Source organism: Carassius carassius, chromosome 7, assembly GCF_963082965.1.
Source record: "Carassius carassius chromosome 7, fCarCar2.1, whole genome shotgun sequence".
NCBI classification, from domain to species: Eukaryota; Metazoa; Chordata; class Actinopteri; order Cypriniformes; family Cyprinidae; genus Carassius; species Carassius carassius.
Window position 1 is genome coordinate 36,746,833 of NC_081761.1, and position 18,115 is coordinate 36,764,947.

At 40.2% G+C, this 18,115-nt stretch overlaps 1 protein-coding gene across 1 annotated transcript in view; it reads right to left on the reverse strand.

Annotated features, from left to right (window-relative positions):
* The window catches only part of LOC132144112 (B-cell receptor CD22-like), a 168,382-nt gene extending 150,561 nt beyond the window's left edge, over positions 1 to 17,821 (reverse strand). Inside the window, exon 1 of the mRNA XM_059554864.1 lies at positions 17,609 to 17,821. Within this exon, the coding sequence (XP_059410847.1) occupies positions 17,609 to 17,657 (49 nt within the window). The 5' untranslated portion in view covers positions 17,658 to 17,821. The remainder of the gene's footprint in view (positions 1 to 17,608) is intronic.
* Between the last annotated feature and the right edge of the window lie 294 nt (positions 17,822 to 18,115).

The window sequence follows — 18,115 nt, forward strand, 5'->3', positions numbered from 1 at the left end:
GTTTGAATGCTTTGAATCAGTTAATTATTTTGCGAAACAATTGGTTCAGCTTATTTGAAGCTTCAAAAAGGTTTGTTTCTCCCATCACTACAATAATGTAAAATTACCACACCACCCATATAATCAGAGACTGGACTCAGAATGATGTAAGGTATAACCATAAGGTTTATTTTACCAAAACATGACCAGCAACTTAACATATTTGTGCTTTTTTCTATGCCATATAAATGGGTTTAATAAACTTATAAACTCTTTCCTTCAGTGATTCTGCTTGTTAACATCAGGTGTCTTCACTAATGGTCAATCATCGATCTAGTAATCCCTTAATTATCTTATTAGCTTTAACTCCACTTCAGTGTTTATTTTAAGCGTAGACTCAAATAAACTCATTTTTTGCTGTGTGTACATCTGCTGACATATGAGGGCGCACGTAGAGCTATCATTTATAGATTCTGTTGCAATCCAATAATAAGCAAATACAACAGTGGCTGTGTTTCCTGTTGCACATATGTACGTCTAATGAGCAAATCTCCAGGGGGTTGAAACAAATCAGCAAAAGTTTTTGTGGCTTGTGGCTGTTTTGTTGCTTTGATTTTGCATGATTATATGTTTAAAAAGTTTTAATTCAGTTGAATTTCATTAGACACACATTTAAAATCAGTATCATTCAGGTTAACCTTAAATTTGGTTTTGTTGGTGTAACCTTTGTATATATATATATATATATATGTATAAAACGTCACATCATAAAACACATTTTAGGTTGCCGTTTATTCAGGGCATTTACATGTCCAAAGCTGAGTAGAAAGAGGATGTGGGATCAGAGGTTTCACTTCCCTGACTTCTAGTCACTCACTCTAAACAAAGTACTGACCAACACCAGTGTTATTTATATGCCTGAGTGACGGAAATGGGCCTTAAAGGTTTGAAATAATAACTCATTCCAAGTAACAATGGAAAAACTTAGTCATCTGCATCATTCAAACAAAATTACCTCTACAAAAGATCTGTGCAATTTTAAAGACATCCATATTGACACAATCAGGTCAAATAGGAAAAGATATTGGCTATATCGCAACATGTATCCTAAGATTATTTTGGATATTGTGCTTACAGTAGGCAGGTCATGAAAATTATGAAATTATTAAAATGTATCCCAAAGGCTTTGAAAGATAATTTATTATGTGGCAAGCTGTACATATTCCTGTGCTTGTACTGAGAGACTGTGCAGTGGAATTCAATTAAGTCTTTTCAACATCTCACTTAGTCAGGCCGTTGTCCCCACTTGCTTCAAAGCTACCACCACCATTCCAGTCCCGAAGAAGCCATCTCCATCCTGCTTCATTGACTACCACCCAGTTGCACTCATTGAAGTGCTTTGAACGGCTAGTCATGCACTGTATAAAGTCTGTCCCTCACTGGACCCCTTCCAGTTTGCATATTTTAGTTTCCAACCGCTTTAACCGCATCACTACCTCCACTCAGCACTCACACATCTGGACAAAAAAATACTCATACGTCAGAATGCTGCTTATAGACTTCAGTTCAGCATTCAACACAATCATCCCTCAACAGTTCATTAAGAAACTGATCCAGCTGGGGCTCAATACTTTGCCGTGCAACTGGCTGTTGGACTTTCTGACTGGAAGACCTCAGGCAGTATGGGTTTGCAGCAACCAGAGGTGGACTCTCCAGGGGCCAAAGAGTAAAAGTCCTGCCATATTTTTGCTCCACCCATGAACTCAGCAGCTGATTTCATCAGAGGAGGAACCAAGTCATTCCTTCCAAGTCACCAACAAGTCTCAAGTTAAATCCCAAGTCCTCAAAGAGTTAAAGTTAATGAGATAATTTAGTGACTAATTAAATGAAGATTGTGCATTAGTGATGAACACCTGCTGTTAACAATCAACATCACTGAAGAAAAGAGAAACGCAAGAACTACAACTAAGCACAGCCTTGGATGAAATCAGTTGGAAGGAAAATAAAAAATAACTTTGTCGCCATAATTTTGGTGAGTATTTGCCTCATTTGGGCTCTTGAGACTTTTAACAGTTTTCATAAGTTTGCTTCTAAGCAAGTGCATTACTGTTTCACAGCAAACATTTGTGCAATGCAGAAACAAACTAGCAGTAACTTATGCTTTTGATGACTGTATGATCTTTATTCAAATCTATTATTCTTAAAAAAAATAGTGATATTTTATTATATATTGCCACCATAATACTTCAATATTAAGGGGGGGGGGGACTGTTTAGGATTATGCATTTAGTCATGATCATTAATCATATGATCCTCAACAGTGGTGACAAATAATTATTCATAGTACTGCAGTGCATTATGGGAGTTTTTTCATGTATTGCAACATGAAGAATTTTGTTTTGTGCACTAATGCACAATCATCATTTAATTAGTCACTTAATTATCTCATTCACTTTAACTCTTTGAGGACTTGGGATTTAACTTGAGACTAGTTTGTGACTTGGAAGGAATGATTTGATTCCTCCTCTGCTGAAATCAGCTGCTGAGTTCATGGGCGGAAAATGGCAGGATTTTTACTTTCTGACCCCTGGAGTGTCCACTTCTGGCAGCAACACATCCAGCACCATCACACTGAACACTGGGGCTCCCCAAGGATGTGTGTTGAGCCCCCTTCTCTTCACTCTGCTGATCCAGGACTGCACACCGTCACACAATTCCAACCTCTTTATTAAGTTTGCGGATGACACGACTGTGGTGGGTTTCATTAGCAACAGAGATGAGACAAACTACAGGAATGAGGTGAGCTGCCTGGCCGGATGGTGCAGTGACAACTATCTCTCTCTGAACGTGGAGAAGACAAAATAGATTTTTGTTGACTTCAGGAGACCACACACTCACCATGTTCCCCTGACCATCAACGTTGTGACTGTGGAGAGAGTGAGCAGCACCAAGTTCCTGGGTGTGCACATCACAGAGGACCTCTCCTGGACTGAAAACACAGCAGCACTGACCAAGAAATCAAATCAGCGTCTCTACTTCCTCCGCAAACTGAGGAGAGCCAGAGCCCCGCACCCCATCATGTACACTTTCTACAGAGGCACCATGGAGAGCATCCTGAAGAGCTGCATCACTGTATGGTATGCAGCCTGCAACACTTCCTGCCAGAAGACACTTCAGCACATAGTGAGAGCAGCTGATAAGATCATTGGTGACCCCCCACCCCCCCCCTTTAAAGAAATTTACAGAACCTGTCTCACATGCAAAGCCCTCTGTATTGCAGGTGATCCCACACAACCATCACACAGCTTCTTCAGTCTACTGCCATCAGGGAGGAGACAGCGGAGTCTCCAGGCCAGGACCAGCAGACTGAAGAACAGCTTCATTCATCAGGCTGTCAGAAAGCTGAACTCCCTCCTGACCTTGCTCCTCTCCTTTCACAGTTTCAATTATCTGTATGTATGTGCTGTATATGTGGAACAATTGACAAAAAAGCAGACTTGACTTGTTGACAGAAGCGTCTCTAGACAAAGCATGCCCAATTTCATACAAACTGAATGAGGACTTTATTCTTTTTGAGGGTTTGCCAACAGTAATATAGATAAAAATAACATAGTCATTATATTTCCAAAAATCAGAAGTGTAAAGTCCAGGGGTCAGAAAGTAAAAGTCCTGCTCTGTGTTCATGAGTGAAATAAATATATTCCAGGGCCCGTATTCATAAAGAGTCTTAATGCAAAAAGTAGCTCTTAGTGACAAAATTCTAAGAAAATTCTTAGAAATGTGGGCGTTTACTCTTAAAATTAAAGAAAAAATCCTAGTAAAGAAAAAAGTAATTCAGAAAGCATCTTAACCCTTAAAAGAGGTCTTAAGGTCAAACTTGTTAGGAGCACAGACGAGGACTTTTAAGAGGCTTAAGAGTTTCTTTAGCAGAGGAGAAAATGGCAGAAAGACGAAGAGGCAGAAGAAATGTGTTGCAGACAACGGATGACAGTGAGTTAATAAGACGCTACAGATTAGATCGTGGAGGGAATCATGTTTGTGACTGATCTTATTAGAGACGTGCTAACATCTCCGACACAGCGCAGAAATGCCATAGAGCCAGAAATTAAAGTAATCATTACATTACGATATATGACAACTGGAAAAATGCAACAATGCAATAGTGATGATTTGGGTCTGTCACAACCTTCTGTAAGCAGAGTGATCACACAAACAATTACAGCACTTTCAGAACATCTTATTGTGTCACAGTTCATTTCGTTTCGACTGGACATTCCCACCTTGCAGGCTCAAAAAACTGTATTTATGAATATAGCAGGCTTATAGGTGCGCACAAGCAGGGGGAGTGAACCGTTAACAGTTTGTGCTATACATGCCCATGTCTGCTTCTTGTCCCTTGCTGTGACACCCGGCCCGAATTTTCCTTTAAGAATGGCCTTGTGTTCATCCACTAACTGGGCTAACAGTAAACACCGTTCCTCTGTCCAGTTTGGCTTTCTTGCCCATCTTGGTTTTGATTCCATGTTTGATACATTAAAACCAACATTCAAACCACCACTTAACCCTCTGGGCTTCTTCGCCCGAAAACGTGCGAAAACTTGAACGTTTTGAAATGTTTAATTTTTTTTCTTCATCGGATGGGGGTGAAACTTGGTGACTTTTGTTGTAATACCTATATGAACACACAAAAAAATCAAGGAGATGATTCTGATATGTTAAAGGGTCGTAAAAAAAAAAGTCACACTTAGCTTCCTCCCGCCCGAAAACGGGCGACATAGGAAATGAATGGGAAATATGAAAAAATAGGAAAACTCAGAGAAACTTTTGGTGGTACAAGCTACAGATCAGCAACTGTGCTGAAAAAAGTGTACAGCAATGAAGGGTTGACACTCTAGAACATCAAGAGTGCAAATAAGACCCCCCCCCCACACACACCCACGCACACAAACCCAAACACATACACAGATAAACTGGCGACTGCAACAGCAAATTTGTAGAATATTCCACATAAAATCAATAAATGAAAAAAAAAAAACTTGCTCAAATTCACACACACACACACACAGAGAGAGAGAGAGAGAGAGAGAGAGAGAGAGAGAGAGAGACTGGTAAGACTGCAACAGCAAATTTTGAGAATATGCAAAAATAAATAAATAAAAAATACAAAAGAGACTCTCGCTCAAATGCAACACACACACACACACACACACACACACACACACACACACATTCACTCACACACACACACACACACACACACACACACACAGAGAGAGAGAGAGAGAGAGAGAGAGAGAGAGAGAGAGAGTGAGAGAGAGAGAGAGAGATTAACTGGCAAGACTGCAACAGCAAATTTTGAGAATATGCTAAAAAAATACAAAAGAGACTCTCTCTCTCAAATGCAACACACACACACACACACACACACACACACTCACACACATACACATACACACAGAGAGAGAGAGAGAGATAGAGAGATTAACTGACTGCAACAGCAAATTTTTTGAATATGCAAAATAAAATCAATAAATAAAAAAAACATCTCGCTCAAATGCAAATACACACACACACACACACACACACACACAGAGAGAGAGAGAGAGAGAGAGAGAGAGAGAGAAGGCAAGACTGCAACAGCAAATTTATAGAATATGCAAAATAAAATCAATAAATGAAAACAAATCTTGCTCAAATACACACACACACACACACATACAGAGAGAGAGAGAGAGAGAGAGAGAGAGAGAGAGAGAGAGAAAACGTACTGTTAGACTGCAACAGAACAAATTTTGAGAATGTAAAATAAAATCAATAAATGAAACGCTTGCACACACATAAATAATCATAAATAAATAAATCATAAATCGTAAATAATTTAAAATCCAAAAGATATTCTTATCCTCTCTCTTACAGACACAGACATACAGACACACACACACACACACACACACACACACACACACACACACACACACACACACACACACACACACACACTCACTCTCTCCAGGCCAATCACAGTATTTGTTTATAAAACAACATTTTCTCCCCTGCCTGCTACTGTGGCTACTGGTTAGATCAAAGAATCAAGATTGCCCCCCAGTAACCACCACACCAATCAGAGTATATGTTTATAAAACAGTCACTTTCCCCTCAGCCTGCTACCACAGCAAAATTCATTCTTCGGCAAAAATGTCAAGGAGATATACAGCTGAAGAGACCCTGCAATTCTTGCTTCAGGCAAGTGACAATGAAGCCTTTAGTGAAGATGATGACTCTTCAGGCACGGAGGATGCTTTAGAGGTTGACCCAGAGTTTCAGGTGACAGATGATCAGCCATCAGAGGATGATTCAGAGGAGGAAGGCCCTCAGGGAGATCCATCATTCCAATCTAAAAATAGGGAAATAATTTGGAGTTCTTCTCCTCCACTACAAACTCCAGGAAGAGCACGAGCAGAGGAGATCATCAGAAAGAGACCTGGGCCCACAAGGTATGCGATTTCAAGAGCTGAGGATATCAAGTCAACTTTTGAATTGTTTTTCCCACGCTCTATTCAGACCATCTTAGTTACCATGACAAATATGGAGGGGAACAGAGTTTATGGCGATCAGTGGAAAAAGATTGACTGGGCTGAATTAAAAGCTTTCATGGGTCTTTTGATTCTTGCTGGTGTTATGAAATCAAACGGAGAATCAACACGAAGCCTGTGGGATGGGGAGATGGGAAGAGCTATTTTTCGGGCCACCATGCCTCTCAAAGATTTTATCAAATTGTCTGGTGTTATTCGTTTTGATGACAAAACAGCCAGAAGGCAAAGAAAAGAAACCGACAAACTGGCACCCATCCGTGAACTGTGGGACAAATGGGTGGAAAGGCTTCCCCTGATGTATAATCCAGGCATGTATGTCACAGTGGATGAATGTTTGATTGGATTCAGAGGCCGGTGCCAATTTAAACAATATATGCCAAGCAAACCGGCAAAATATGGCCTGAAAATATGGGCAGCCTGCGACGCAAAATCCAGCTACAGCTACAACATGCAGGTCTACACGGGTAAACCTGAAGGAGCACAAAGGGAACAACATCTGGGCAAACGTGTGGTGCTTGACCTGGTACACGATCTGAAGGGGCACATTGTCACGTGTGACAATTTTTTCACGTCTTATGCACTTGGTACAGAGCTCCTGCAAAGAAAAATAAGGATGCTGGGCACTGTAAGGAAGAACAGAGCGGAGCTCCCAAGTGCATTGGTGACAATGCAAAACAGGCCACTTCATTCTTCACTTTTTGGATTCACTGAGACACACACCATCGTGTCGTACTCCCCCCCAAAAAAGAAGAATGTGATTCTGATGAGCACCATGCATGATAATGCAGGAGTGAGTGACCGCGAAGACAGAAAGCCCATGATGATTCTAGATTACAATGCCACCAAAGGAGGAGTCGATAATCTAGACAAGGTATGTGGTATTTGTTCAATGCTAAAAATAATTGTACAATAATTACTTATATTCTAAGATAAATGATAAATTGAACTTGAAATGTATTGAGAAAAAAGTAAATTGCATTATAAAATAGATTTACTAAAATGTTGTACATGTTTGTGTAATATTACAGATTGTTGCAACATACACCTGTGCCCGAAAAACAGCTCGTTGGCCCATGGCTATCTTTTTTAACATCCTGGATGTCTCGGCCTACAACTCCTTCGTTCTATGGAGGGAGATTAATCCAACCTGGGGGCAGCAGAAAAGCTAAAAGAGGCGGATTTTTCTCCAGGAGCTGGGGAAAGCGCTGGTCTACCCATTCATGAAAAGGCGTCCGCACATTCCTCGAACACCGGCCTCTGTGAGCTTCCTAAAAAGCGTAAAGGACTCTAGAGATGAGGAAGCTGGTCCCTCGTCTTCCTTGTCTGCCTCATCTGCCGGTCCACCTACAGCTGCCTCATCTTCTTCATCGGCCGGTCCACCTACTGCTGCCTCTTCTGCCGGTCCACCTACAGCTGCCTCATCTTCTTCATCGGCCGGTCCACCTACTGCTGCCTCATCGGCCGGTCCACCTACTGCTGCCTCATCTGCCGGTCCACCTACAGCTGCCTCATCTGCTTCATCTACCTCATCTGCCGGTCCACCTACAGCTGCCTCATCTTCTTCATTGGCTGGTCCACCTACAGCTGCCTCATCTTCTTCATTGGCTGGTCCACCTACAGCTGCCTCATCTTCTTCATTGGCTGGTCCACCTACTGCTGCCTCATCTGCCTCATCGGCCGGTCCACCTACAGCTGCCTCATCTTCTTCATTGGCTGGTCCACCTACAGCTGCCTCATCGGCCGGTCCACCTACTGCTGCCTCATCTGCCTCATCTTCCTCATCGGCCGGTCCACCTACAGCTGCCTCATCTTCTTCATTGGCTGGTCCACCTACAGCTGCCTCGTCTTCCTCATCTGCCGGTCCACCTACAGCTGCCTCATCTTCTTCATTGGCTGGTCCACCTACAGCTGCCTCATCGGCCGGTCCACCTACAGCTGCCTCGTCTTCCTCATCGGCCGGTCCACCTACAGCTGCCTCATCTTCTTCATTGGCTGGTCCACCTACAGCTGCCTCGTCTTCCTCATCTGCCGGTCAACCTACAGCTGCCTCATCTTCTTCATTGGCTGGTCCACCTACAGCTGCCTCATCGGCCGGTCCACCTACAGCTGCCTCGTCTTCCTCATCGGCCGGTCCACCTACAGCTGCCTCATCTTCTTCATCGGCCGGTCCACCTACTGCTGCCTCATCTGCCTCATCTTCCTCATCGGCCGGTCCACCTACGGCTGCCTCATCTTCTTTATTGGCTGGTCCACCTACTGCTGCCTCATCTGCCTCATCTTTCCCATCGGCCTGTCCACCTACAGCTGCCTCGTTTTCCTCATCGGCCGGTCCACCTACAGCTGCCTCATCTTCTTCATTGGCTGGTCCACCTACAGCTGCCTCATCGGCCGGTCCACCTACAGCTGCCTCGTCTTCCTCATCGGCCGGTCGACCTACAGCTGCCTCATCTTCTTCATCAGCCGGTCCACCTACAGCTGCCTCGTCTTCCTCATCGGCCGGTCCACCTACAGCTGCCTCGTCTTCCTCATCGGCCGGTCCACCTACAGCTGCCTCATCTTCTTCATTGGCTGGTCCACCTACAGCTGCCTCGTCTTCTTCATTGGCTGGTCCACCTACAGCTGCCTCATCGGCCGGTCCACCTACAGCTGCCTCGTCTTCCTCATCGGCCGGTCGACCTACAGCTGCCTCATCTTCTTCATCAGCCGGTCCACCTACTGCTGCCTCATTTGCCTCATCTTCCTCATCGTCCGGTCCACCTACGGCTGCCTCATCTTCTTTATTGGCTGGTCCACCTACTGCTGACTCATCTTCCTCATCGGCCTGTCCACCTACAGCTCCCTCGTCTTCCTCATCGGCCGGTCCACCTACAGCTGCCTCGTCTTCCTCATCGGCCGGTCCACCTACAGCTGCCTCGTCTTCCTCACCGGCCGGTCCACCTACAGCTGCCTCGTCTTCCTCATCGGCCGGTCCACCTACTGCTGCCTCATCTGCCTCATCTTCCTCATCGGCCTGTCCACCTACAGCTGCCTCATCTTCTTCATTGGCCGGTCCACCTACAGCTGCCTCGTCTTCCTCATCGTCCGGTCCACCTACAGCTGCCTCGTCTGCCGGTGCGTGCAGACTGGTACATCGACAAGCGGACAAAAGAAAAAGGTGCCAAATGTGCTGGCCGGAAGATGTTAAAACCAGCACTATTTGCAAAAAATGCAAACTTCCAGTCTGCAAGAAGCACTTTGTCACTATCTGTGACTTCTGCAGTGATTAGTAAAACAATTAGGCTACAATTTGTATGTATATATTTCAAATAATATGTAGCATTATTATTATTACCATATTTATTTTTTTATTAAATTTACGGTTTGATAATTATTGTTTGTTTTTATTTTAGCATATGAGTTCCTGATATATATTCCATATTCAACAATAAATAAAATAAATACAGTTTGTATGTATATAGTTAAAATGTTTGTAAATGTTTGTAATGTTTATTAATATTATTATTATTATTATTATTATTATTATTATTATTAACATTTCATTTTTTAACCTAGAGTTTGATAATGATTGTTTGCTGTTGTTATTTTATGTTTATTTCTGTTCGATCATAATTGCTGTTCCCTTCTAAAGTTATTACTTATTGAATTAAAATTAATACAAAATACCAATTTATTGCTAAATGTCTGTATAACGTGTTTTGAATTATCACTAACCATCCCTTATTTTGTTCAATTATTTGAATAATCAAATACTGAGTAACAAAAATGTTTGCATTGTGTTCCCTTTCTAACCAAATGCTATAGTTTGATTGTATCATAATGCAAAACCTGATACTTATCTAAACATTTTTGTTAAAAAAATAAAGTAATCATCTTTTAGAATATCTAAATGTATATCTAAATTTAAAAAAAAAACGAATAAGATAGAGAAATCATGTCTAAAACAACAAAAGGAATCAAAAAGCCTTTCTATATAGGATATATAGGAGGCAGCCTACAGGCTGGTACAGGACATTACACAAAAGTGGCTATTTTTTAAAGACACTAGATGAAGTTCTTCTCCTGGAACATTTTTTTTTAGGCTGGCACTCTATTTTGATGTGAAATGCTGCATTTATTGAATTTTTTTTTAAATAAATATAAAATAAAAAATGATATATTAATTCTAATGGAAAAAATAGCTCATAAAAATTATATAATTAATGCAAAGTATCATAAAAAATTCTAAAAATCCTAAATAATAATCAGAAAACATTATAGAACAAAAATATATTTGATTGGTTATCCTGGGAAAAAGTAAAGTACAATTGTAAGGCTTCGCCCGTTTTCGGGCGGGAGGAAGCTAAGTGTGACCCATTTACGAAGAAGCCCAGAGGACAGCAATCACTGTAATTGGAAAGAGTGGAACAATTTTTATCATTCTAAGCCAATCAAATACCTTATAGGAAATTAAAAGCATGGTAAATAAAAAAGGATTTATATACACACATATAATGTGTGTGTGTGTGTGTGTGTGTGTGTGTGTGTGTGTGTGTGTGTGTGTGTGTGTGTGTGAGAGAGAGAGAGAGAGAGAGAACGGTCAAATAGGAAAAATTACGCATGTCAATTCAAAGTGAGAATTAGAATAGACCCTATACTTAAAATCACTCTTTTTTTTTCCTTCTTGGACAACCAACCAATCACAGTCTTCAAAAGATTGTGTCATACATAGCAACGGGGTCAACCCCGCCTCCTCACTAAGATGAAAGTTTTTGTCTTTTCCTTACTCAGAGTTGCTCTCAGATCGGTCCCGAATCGCTCTTAAGCTAAGACTCCTACGTAAAAGTTTTTAAGCTAAATTAAGAGTTTTCTGAGAGGATTCTTAGAATCTTTATGAATACGGGCCCTGGACTTTTACTTTCTGACCTCTGGACTTTACACTTCTGCCAACAGTTAATCTGCTTTTACCAACATTTTATGGGTCTCTAGATTTCATACAAACTGGACAAAGAATTCAGGATCTCAGCAACTTCCTGATCAGAGGACCAGTGAAAATAAAAATGCTCTGCAAAAACAAGGACTAATCCAGCTCATAGCTAAAACTAAAAAGAATAAAATTACATTTCAGCATCAGACCAGCAGTGCCACAGTCCCCCACACGAGGGAGATGTCAACATGCAGATCAGTTTTCCCAGGAACAGCAGTTTCACCAAACTGATCTGTTGATCATTTGACTGCGCTGTAAATCACTGATTGATCCTCCACCATCTGATCAGTAGATCTGTGAAACGGATATATCCAGAGATAATTACTGTACCAATGATTTTTACAGATGCCTATTAATACAACCTCAACCAGTGCTGGAGCAACATTCAAAAGTGCTCAAAGTGTTCTGATGATTCAATCTAAAATATGTTTATTACGTTATGAACATGCTATGTTTCTCACCTCCTTGCAGCATCAGTCTGGTATTTTCTAATGTTGTCGTACTGGCTTTCATTCTCTTTCGGTTTGTTCATCTCATTGTTTCTATGATACAGGACAGTTACATACTGGACCTCTTCTGTATCTTCAGAATCAGACGCTTTTTCTTCTGTCTGATTTTGACTGAAATTGCTGAGAGTAATTAAGGAATACAAGGCGTCGTTTTGATTTGTGGCATCAGATTCAGATAGAGACCCATTGTGAGCTGATACATTAGCATAAAGATCATCCTACAACGAGAGAAATGTACTTGTTACACTGTATTTATGGCAAAAATGATTAATACCTTTGAGTATAACATTTGCTTAATACTAATTTAATAATTTGCTTTACCTGCTTTTGTGTGGTGTGAGTAGGTCTCTGTTTTTTCCTCCTGCAATAAAGAATCATCTAAAATGCATTTAGGAAATACGCTTGGTATACTAATGTGTTTCCTGACACACCACATGAACTTACATGAGCAACACGATGAAAATCAAGATTAAAACTCCCAATCCTCCAGTGACTCCACCAACTGCATATAGAAACGTCCTTCCTACAACACGACAAGTCACAAGACCATGCTTTTATCTTTATACACTATGAGAAAACAAAATCATGATTCATAGTGTACAGCTGCATTGCAACACAATCCCATTTTCTTGTCTGGTGCCCCCTTTTTTTACATTTGCGTGGATTGTTATGACTGCTTATGTTAACATCTGTGTGTATTTTGCAAACTCTACATTTATTGTAGATGGCACACATATGTTTACAATATGTCTGTTAAAGATCACTTGATCTGGAAAGCTTCTGCTGTCTACAAACGTCTGACAGACATCTTTAATATGTCGGTTTTACATACATTCTAAATCATAGACATCTACAAGACGTCTAATAAACGTCTATTTGACATCTGATTGGAAATATATAGATGTATTGCAGATGAGCAAACACTTCTAAAATACATCTTGCAGATGTAAATGCAGACATCAGATAGATGTATCTGTGATGAACATGTGCTATTGGGAGCACACAACTCTTTTGTGTATTCAAATATCTGAAACTTAAAATAAACAATGTGGTTGAAAACACTACATAACTGAGATTATAGAAGCGCGCCTGTCTCCGGCCCAGTGCCAGCCAAAGCGCAAAGGCAAATTTTGAGTTTGGCAGTTATGTGACGTCATTGACCATTATGAATCACATATGTGAGACTGTACTCCCAAAGGCACAGATATAAAAATAAAATCATAATAATCAAAAGGTTCATAAAATGTGGAAATTAAAGCAGACTAAATGCATTATAATTGTGTCTTAAAGGGACTGTTCCAACTCCAAACTGAGTCTGCACCAAATGTTGTTGTCTTTCGGAAATTGTATAAATACAACAGATTTTAGCATTCTTGATTCCCCCCACAGACATCTTCTTCTTTTCATAGCTCATCAGTAGCATACATATTTGTCCAGTCACAGAATGACTCAGTGATACACACCATGTACAGTGACAGAAACAGCATCTGATCTCTGAGATCCATGTTGATTGTGAGCCTCACAGTAGAAGCGTCCACTCTGTAGTGCACTGAAACTCTGTCCAGATCCAACAGAGGAGCTTTGATTCTCCTTAAACCAGATGAAGTTCAGAGCAGGAGGGTTTGAATCACTGCTGCAGATCAGAGTCACTGAATCTCCTTCCACTATTTCAGCGGATCCATTTATGAACACTGAAACATTCCTGGGTGGATCTAAAACAGAAAAAAAAACTAATATAATTTACAACCACAATAAATCCCACAGTTACTGAAGCATCATTAACTCACACATGATGTTTAAAGTCACAGCATCAGAGTATTTCTCTCCATGTTTGTTTCTGGACTTGCACTTGTATTCTCCACTGTGATCAGAGCTGATCTTTGAGATGTTGTAGATTCTTCCAGATCCTACAATCTTTCTTCCTTTAAACCAGCTGATTTCTGCAGGAGGGTTTGAATCACTGCTGCAGATCAGAGTCACTGAATCTCCCTCCACTATTTCACCAGATGGACTCACTTCTACAAAAGGTTCATTTGGAGGATCTATAGGTCCAGTATAAATGAAAATAATATTAATAAAACTGTAAGCATTTCTAATTTGATTTGGTTGTTGAAACTTTTGTAACACTTAATTTTGATTGTCCCTTTCGAGCACTCTTTTGACAATAAGTAACTTGGCACCTACATGTCAAGAAACTGCCCGAGTGTTAGTAGATTGTGTGATTGATATCTGCCATCTCTTTACTGTGATGGTCTCCCAGATATACTTTACAAGTACATCTCAACTTATTCTTACCCTAACCCTACCAGTGTACTAACACTTCACTGAGAGTTAGTAGATATGTACAGTAGGTGCAATGTCACTTATAGTCAACAGAATGTGTTAAAGGGACCATCAAAATGAAGTGAAATCGTAATTTTAGCATATTCTGATTTAGCTGCTGATATTGAAACTAATTTACTCAGGTGGCCAAAATGTATGAATAAATCTGTACTCACAGGTGACATTGAGCTGAACAGCAGGAGAGATGTATGTGTGTTCCTGTAGAGCACAGCTGTATCTGCCTGCATCCTCTCTTCTGACTGACTGCAGCAGGAGTTGATTGTTTCTGTCTCTTCTCTCAGTTAATGGCTGTGAGTTTCTGTACCAGATGAATGTTGCTCTGTCAGTCAGATCACAGCTGCTTTTACATGTCAGACGGACTGAATCTCCCTCTTTCACTGTCTCAGGAGACTCCACCTGAAGATCTGAACATGACACACACATTATATCTAGTGCTGCTGTCATACACTGATTATTAATCAACATAATGCACAGAAGAAGAGGGAAACCTCATCAAAGTCACCTGTGACAGTAAGAGACACTCCTGGAACACCAAGCCATTTCTCTCCATGTTTATCAGTGATGAATCTGAAATAGTACATGTGTGAATCTTTCTGTGTCACATGACTCAGTCTGATGGTGCAATTCTTCTGTTCATCTCCCAGATACTGAAGCCTCTGACTGTATTCAGGGTCCTCAGACAGATCTGGAGGCTCTTCACCAAATACAGGGTTTTTGGTCCAGAACACTTTCCTGATCTCATATCCAGTAGGGTATGTGTAAGTGCAGCTCATTATCACCGATGAGTTCTTTAGTGCACAGATGTGTGAATGTCTGTAATTCACTCCCAAACCATTTTTACTGAAAACATCTGAAATTATTTATTATCATTATTATTGTTATTATTTTTATTATTATTCAATTGAACAGCATCTGTAGAGCTGGAGGATGTTGAAAAGCAGAAATAGTTCCGACTCACTATGAATCACAAGCAGAAAGATCAGAGGAAGAGGAGGAGCCGTTCTGAATGACATCACCATAGCAACACCTGCAACACAATCAATGTACCGTGCCTTATATTTTAGCTTCAGTGAAGGTGAGTCGCATTAAATCCATCAAGAACAAGATCAGGCCATTGTAAGATTTTTGTCATTAAAGGTAAAATAAGTGTCCTATATATATATATATATGATGAAGTGCCATCTGAAATTTTCATCTAAATTTAAATGCTTAGGTTGAGTCATTTTACTTTAATGGCAATGTGCAGGTCCTTTTCCAGGCTATTAAAGTGAAATTACTGAACATAAATATAGGAGCCTGATAAAAATCCTAATTTTAGATGAAAATTTCAGACGGCACTTAGAGGCTTTTGCATCTGAACTCTTCATATATATATATATATATATATATATATATATATATATATATATACAACCCGAATTCCGGAAAAGTTGGGACGTTTTTTAAATTTTAATAAAATGAAAACTAAAGGAATTTCAAATCACATGAGCCAATATTTTATTCACAATAGAACATAGATAACATAGCAAATGTTTAAACTGAGAAAGTTTACAATTTTATCCACTTAATTAGCTCATTTAAAATTTAATGCCTGCTACAGGTCTCAAAAAAGTTGGCACGGGGCAACAAATGGCTAAAAAAGCAAGCAGTTTTGAAAAGATTCAGCTGGGAGAACATCTAGTGATTAATTAAGTTAATTGATATCAGGTCTGTAACATGATTAGCTATAAAAGCTTTGTCTTAGAGAAGCAGAGTCTCTCAGAAGTAAAGATGGGCAGAGGCTCTCCAATCTGTGAAAGACTGCGTAAAAAAATTGTGGAAAACTTTAAAAACAATGTTCCTCAACGTCAAATTGCAAAGGCTTTGCAAATCTCATCATCTACAGTGCATAACATCATCAAAAGATTCAGAGAAACTGGAGAAATCTCTGTGCGTAAGGGACAAGGCCGGAGACCTTTATTGGATGTCCGTGGTCTTCGGGCTCTCAGACGACACTGCTTCACTCATCGGCATGATTGTGTCAATGACATTACTAAATGGGCCCAGGAATACTTTCAGAAACCACTGTCGGTAAACACAATCAGCCGTGCCATCAGCAGATGCCAACTAAAGCTCTATCATGCAAAAAGGAAGCCATATGTGAACATGGTCCAGAAGCGCCGTCGTGTCCTGTGGGCCAAGGCTCATTTAAAATGGACTATTCCAAAGTGGAATAGTGTTTTATGGTCAGACGAGTCCAAATTTGACATTCTTGTTGGAAATCACGGACGCCGTATCCTCCGGGCTAAAGAGGAGGGAGACCTTCCAGCATGTTATCAGCGTTCAGTTCAAAAGCCAGCATCTCTGATGGTATGGGGGTGCATAAGTGCATACGGTATGGGCAGCTTGCATGTTTTGGAAGGCTCTGTGAATGCTGAAAGGTATATAAAGGTTTTAGAGCAACATATGCTTCCCTCCAAACAACGTCTATTTCAGGGAAGGCCTTGTTTATTTCAGCAGGACAATGCAAAGCCACATACTGCAGCTATAACAACAGCATGGCTTCGTCGTAGAAGAGTCCGGGTGCTAACCTGGCCTGCCTGCAGTCCAGATCTTTCACCTATAGAGAACATTTGGCGCATCATTAAACGAAAAATACGTCAAAGATGACCACGAACTCTTCAGCAGCTGGAAATCTATATAAGGCAAGAATGGGACCAAATTCCAACAGCAAAACTCCAGCAACTCATAGCCTCAATGCCCAGACGTCTTCAAACTGTTTTGAAAAGAAAAGGAGATGCTACACCATGGTAAACATGCCCCGTCCCAACTATTTTGAGACCTGTAGCAGAAATCAAAATTGAAATGAGCTCATTTTGTGCATAAAATTGTAAACTTTCTCAGTTTAAACATTTGCTATGTTATCTATGTTCTATTGTGAATAAAATATTGTCTCATGTGATTTGAAAGTCTTTTAGTTTTCATTTTATTAAAATTTAAAAAACGTCCCAACTTTTCCGGAATTCGGGTTGTATATATATATAATAATTATTATTATTATTATATCTGTATATACATTTACATGTACTCATTTGGCAGATGATTTTAACTTAGGTTGTACTTCAAAATTCAGCTTTATTAAGGAAAAAGAAGCAAAAAACAAAAACAGCAATACATGTTGTGACAAGTCCCGGTTTGTCTAACACCAAACATGTAGCAAGCAAACAGAGACATTCTCTTACCGTTTTTCAGGGATGAAGCGATACAGTAAGAACAGAAGTTTACAATCATTAAATGATTTCTCTTCAAGATGAATGCTTTATCTTCCTCTTATCAAGTACATTTACCCTCAGACTCTGCTTAAAAAGCAACTTTGTTTAAGTCCATTTAAAGAGTATTTTGATAATGTACAAAAAAATCTCATCATAAAAAGTACAGGGCAAATGAAGCGCCATCCACCATGCAGTGCATGACAACTAGTGAAACGGGGGAAAAAGAGGAAGTGAAAAGAGAACAAAATGCAAAGTTTTTCACATTTTCAAAGCAACTTTCTTATGCAGTGGAGCTTTGAATTTCTCAGACAGGATTGTCCACAGATACTGAGTTCATTCACAGAGAACAAATGCAATCATAGGATATTTTTCTTCTTCTTCTTGGAGTTAGTTTAGTGAGTTTTTTGGAGCTCTTAAGATCATACAATTCTGTTTTACACTAAGTTTCTCTTCCTCTTTAGTCTGTTAATAAGAGGC